Source organism: Macadamia integrifolia, chromosome 12, assembly GCF_013358625.1.
Source record: "Macadamia integrifolia cultivar HAES 741 chromosome 12, SCU_Mint_v3, whole genome shotgun sequence".
Taxonomy (NCBI): Eukaryota; Viridiplantae; Streptophyta; class Magnoliopsida; order Proteales; family Proteaceae; genus Macadamia; species Macadamia integrifolia.
The window spans coordinates 29,291,484-29,297,317 of record NC_056568.1 but is presented as its reverse complement, the minus strand read 5'-3'; the positions used below and the strand labels follow the sequence as shown (position 1 = coordinate 29,297,317).

The window sequence follows — 5,834 nt, the reverse complement described above, 5'->3', positions numbered from 1 at the left end:
GCATTTCAATTCATAGATGTAATCTCTTAACCTATGAAGGGGATATTCCGAAACTCACAAAGAAAAAGGGAAATGACTTGGACAAAAGAGAAGTGACTTAGACAAATCTTCTTGTCGATAACCCAGATCAATCAATCGAATATGATTAATACGTCTCCTAGATAAAAAAGGACCAGAGTCAAAGAAAGAACAGTGATTCCAATCAAGATTTTCTGGTACCCTACCTCAGATAAAAAAAAAACAAATGCGGCCAAAGATAATAGCAATGCCGACTACTTGTCTCCTTGTATTTGATCTCCAAGTTTTTGGAATGCTCCAAATTCTACTTGAGCATCCAAATCTAGGTCAATCCAGCAAAAATGTCTCTGAACAAGGTTCTAGCACCATGCCAAATGTGTCCGAAAAAGAAGAGCAAAGCAAAAGGAACATGCCGAAAAGTAGACCAACCCCTTGAACTGCTACGAAAAACACCATCAGATTTCAAAGTAGCACGATCTAATTCAAAAAACGTTTGTGCACTCAATTACTGTATTGATCAGTGAGGATTTTAGTATGATGGTATTCAACCCCATAGCGAAGAGATGATCCGAATGACATATGCGTATATCTCACTCTTCCACCAATCAGCCTCTTTTAATCACTAGGTTGCACAGAGATGAGTTTTAAAAGGGTTGGCAAATACAATTCTGAAAAGAAATCGAACAAGAGAAACCAAAACTGACGAGGCTCACCACGCCATTTGTATCTTTGAACTACTTAGCATCAATGAAACCCAGTAAAATGCGAACTATAATAGCCACATGAAAGCATGAAGCCGGTAAATATTCTTCACTAAAAAGGATTCCTAACATCAAGAAGAAAAAACATAAACAGGAAAATTTTTGTCGAGCTTAAACCAACTGAAGTCATCCCTATAATAAACTGCCTTCACAATTTCTTAGAAGATCACTCTACAGTTCATCCTGCAAATGAACAGACAAGAAAAAGTGTGCAACAAGTCAGAAGCAGCAAAGGAGAATTTTTCAAAAAACTCATAAATTTGTACAACTGAGGGGAGATGGAGACATACATGCACATCTTCATCATCGTCATCAGCCTTGCCTTCGGCTTCATCACTATCCACTTTATCACCTTCAGAATCGTCGCTTTCATCATCCTCGTGATCATCCTGCAACACATGTTAGTACAATAAAAAATAGAATACAAATAAGAATATGATGGGTATTATTCAGAGATGAATAAAGCTTACATCAGAGTCAACTGGATCATCCTTCGCTTCCTGCCAGGAAAGAATCACAACAGGTCAGAGAAATGTTTTTATAGGGAGTTTTTAGCCATCCAGCTGTGAGCTACCACACATAAAAGGAAGCTTGTTCTCTTTCCCTTGTTTAGTACCACCACCTTTGTATGAGTGGCAGTACCAGAACAGTAGGAGAAATTGTCCTGCTCAGCTAAATTACAAGTACTGCAGGGACAGGCAAAATCCATAAACAAATGCAGAGAAATGCAATATACCTCCTCTTCTCTCTTTTTCTCGGCCTCATCAAATGCTGCCTTCTCAGCCTACAAAAAAGAATATCTCAAAGTGATTTTCTTCTCTCTTTTCTTGTGAATGAATCTCTACATGAATTGAGGAAAGACTTCAAAGACCCGAAAAGGATAAAGAACAAGTAAAATACATCTTTGGTTTTGCCCCATGTTTCTTCAGCAAACTTCTTTGCATATTCCGGATCATCGCAAACTAAAATATTGTTGAACATTGTTCCTGATTTTACCTGACATGTACATATATTGCACATTAGCATTTACGTAATTCTAAAAAATGAAGACAGTTATAAGAAGTTATACAACTATACCTGCCACAATTCAATGCCAACATATTTCAATTTGGGATAAACATAAATATCTGGGTCATCCTTGAAATCTGTCAGCATATTTACCAGAAGTGTGAATGTCAAGCAAAAAAATAACCATTCAAAAGTAAACATACTGCTGACGGAGAATCAGTCAAAACCTGGGTTGTCAATCATAGGTGCCTTCCATTTCCCTTTGTAGTTAGGGTTCTTGATTTTCTGCAGATAAGGAACATCAGTGAAGGAGACAGTAGCCCATTAAAACAAAAGCCATGTACTACTTATTTAGGAATTGCACAAACCTTTTGCTTCCATGGACCCTTGTACTCTGGGTTTGGAATGGTTGGTGCTGTCCATTCACCGTCTTCCTCATCATCCCAATCCTCAGGCTACAGATATTAAAGCATAAAATTCTGTAATTAGTTCAATTCTAGGGAAATAGGGCTCTTCAAAACATAATGAAATGCTGAAAAGCAAGTACTGAATCAGCTACCTTCTTGGCATCAGCATCAGGAATCTCCTTTGGAATGTCATCATACCCCTTCAAACAAAGAACAGAAAAAGTCAGTCTACCCCTGATACCATATAACAGGAAATAAGTCAGAATCCCAGTAGAAATAACAAAATCTTATGAAATTAAGAGGATTAATACCTCAGGCTTCTTATCTTCAGGATCAGGAATATATTCCTTGTCATCCCAATCTTCTGGCTGCACATTGACATGTTGCTTGTAACTAAAAGTGAAGACTTGTTTGGGAAAAGAAAAGAACACAGGACAACTTTCGTTCGATGGGACTTACTTTCTTAGCGTCAGGATCTTTGATTTTCTTTGGGGGCAGAATATCCCAATCACTATATAGACTCCCAGTTTGTTTCTCTACGTTGTCAATAAGGATGCTATATGTTGCATCAGGCCGGAGTATGAAAGCATAAACATGAGTCAGTTGGTCAGTCTCACAAGGAACATCCTTCTTGATCAAGTGGTTTGTTTCACCACGTGTAAGGATAGCATGAACTTTCTTGGTGCTGTAGCCACAGATATCTGGTCCAAACATAATACTGCCATTCACCATATATAAACAATTGCAAGTTAAGTCAATCTTAGTGTGTATAGAAGGGAAAAAAAAAATAATAAAGTTTACACACGGTTCATTACCTATAGGGGGTCTCACCACCAAATTTCTTTTGATCGACTTCACCACTGAGCAGCTTCATGTAGCCACCACCACAATCAAGCTTTTGCTCATGTTTAACAGAGAACTGGAAAACCAAAGTCTTATCCTTATTGCTGAACTCAGGAAACTCAGCTGAGATTGCATAAAACCGGTAGTCTTCACTCGTTTGGATGCCTGTATTAGATATCAAAGCCAATCAAGTACCCAGGAATTTTCAAGAGTTAGAACTAGAGACCCCATAAACGCCTCAAAATTCAAAATGTCTGAAAATTTTTCTTTTCCTCCATAAGATTCAAAGACAAAATCAAAAGAGTAGAAGGGTACCTTTATCATTAGGGTCTCCATTCCATTTACCGGCTGTGTAATTCCACTCCCCAGCCATGTTCTCATCTCTCTTCCAATCGGATTTGACCCACTGTTTCTCCCATCCATCTTAATATTCACCCATAACATAAGTAGAGATATACACAATCCAAGTCAATTACAGTAAATCATTCAAAAACGATAAAAAGCACAAGCTCATTTATATGTTCAAACAAAAAAGAAACTGCAAAATGTTACCCTGACATAGGAACATGAAAAAAAACCATCAACTTTTAATTCAATGGAACTTATTTATGCCGATGTCATGGTTTTCAGAGAGGCAATGCAATATCTATGGTTTAACAGTCTCTACTTTCCCCTACACTTCATAAAGCACATAAAAATGTAAAAAAGAAAAACCTTTGCATAAAATAGATGAGAATCGTTACAACTGAATTTAAAATCCCGAAGGGGATCGGAATTCAAATAAACCCCGATGAGAAGTACCATTTGAAGATGGTGAAAAGCAATCCAGAATACAAAGACAACAAATTCAGACAGATAATTGGCATTAATAAATCCAAAAAATATGTTCTGGGCAGTCGCACAATAGGATTACACATACACAATTATTAACTGCCTATACGCGAAACCAGACTACAAATAACAGCTATGGATTGGGTTGGACATTAAAATGTAAACTCAAAATCTGCACAGTAACTTCGAAATTTTCTAATCGGATCTCAGAGCTCCTCAAAACTCCCAATTTTGAACCGACTCTTCTTTGAAAGAGAGTACATTTTACCCGCATATAAATGCAGAATCTAGCAAAAACATCCAAGGAAATATAAATTAAAGTCGGTTAATAGTTACATGTCAAGTAAGATAAACCAGATCAAAATCCTCATAGATCACCAAAACAAAAATCGTAGCGTTTCCTCCACACTGACGAACTTCTACAGCGGATAAAAAGCAAACATACCGAATCAAATTGCTAAGCATGTAACACTGATCCTATCAACCAGATCAATGTAGACGTAGATCGAATTGCGAAAATTTAAGTACCCACAGAGAGATCAAAATGCGCCTATAATGAGAGCAAATTATGACCATAGAAGAAATGAGAGATCGCGGGAATCGATTGTACCTCCGAAGCGTTCTTCGAAATACACTTCCGCAGAAACAATTGAGAGAATGGAAAGGGCAAAGAGACTGAAAAGGATAGGGCTTTTCCACGGAGTCGCCATTGTAGCAAACAAAAACCGAGCCACCCCCCTTCGACACAGAGATCTGTGGAATGGGTAGAGAGCTGCGTATAAAATATAGTGAAGTTTTTCGTGATCCTGTTCGGTTATAAATTAGGTTTAATTCGCTTTCACGTCCGAAGAACGGTACAAATGCGAATATACCCCTTGTAACTGAAGTTACCAAACTAGCCTCCATTTCACATGTGTTTTATGTTGCCCAAGGGCGGGCTAAACCGTTGGCCAATGCGGTTCATCCCCAATTGTCAGAGGACTACTCTTTCATCACGATAGGGTTGGATTCACTGATTTAAGGTTTTAGTATATGATATTGACATTATAGTTGATCTCTGGCACCGATATGAATCAGGCCAATTCCAAATAAAAGAATCATTTTTAATAAAAAAAAAAAAACATTTTAGTTGATTCATTAATATTCTTGATCAAATATTAGTATCATCAATTTAAATACAATATTGTAACCTAAATCCATGGTTGAGATTTTTTTTTTTTGAAATGGTTGATCTTCTTTATATCATTATGCAGTCATAACATTTATTTATATTAAGAGTTTTAATTCACAATATCAATATGAATATTGATCACCATCAAAATCAATATGATGTCAATATGTATTATTCCATCAATCCGAATAGACCAAAAATTCAAAAATTCACTTTTTCTATCCATAATAATAATATCAGTATCGGGTTGGTATGGATATTCTTGCCAATCTGATGTTGATCCCTTCTTAATCCATGCTTATGTTGTAAGTTGGGCTGACCGGGTTGGGTGTTGAGTGAACCAGAAACTACAACAACCGTCGGGTCAATTAAGTAATAACGTGTCCTGGCTTTTGTGTCATATGATTCAAATTTTATGGGTATCTTGGTCATTGACATTATTTTATGGCTTTCTTACAATGAGAATACCATTTTGGGATTTAAAAAATATGGATCTTCTAGAGATTTCCTAAAATCCATTTGTACGATAATTTTTGTGACGCGTTCCAGGCCCACTTTTGAGGCAACCAGCCAATGGCGTTCTTCCGTACACCTGGGACCACCTCTTATACGTTCGAACAGCCAATCAGAATGTAGATCAGTGTAACGCTGGCATCCCACTCGGACGTGGGGAATTGCAGATGACCGATTTTGTAGATTCCATCACCACGACTACTTTTTACCTTTTGGTATAAGATGCCAATCACACGTTTGCTTTTGGGCTTTCATCCTTTTTCTCTGGGCCGAAACTTTTTG

General features: G+C 37.3%; 1 protein-coding gene across 1 annotated transcript; it reads right to left on the bottom strand.

The window, feature by feature from the left end:
- Positions 1-707: 707 nt before the first annotated feature.
- On the bottom strand, positions 708-4,638 carry LOC122058013 (calreticulin). Its single transcript, XM_042620386.1, has 14 exons — positions 4,479-4,638; positions 3,353-3,460; positions 3,010-3,202; positions 2,654-2,912; positions 2,506-2,562; positions 2,347-2,394; positions 2,156-2,242; positions 2,015-2,072; positions 1,857-1,924; positions 1,680-1,775; positions 1,516-1,563; positions 1,250-1,279; positions 1,070-1,168; positions 708-962 (listed from the first exon to the last, which is right to left on the bottom strand). Exons 1-14 carry the CDS (start codon positions 4,576-4,578, stop codon positions 951-953), a joined length of 1,263 nt encoding a protein of 420 aa, XP_042476320.1. The 5' UTR covers positions 4,579-4,638; the 3' UTR covers positions 708-950.
- Positions 4,639-5,834: the final 1,196 nt, after the last annotated feature.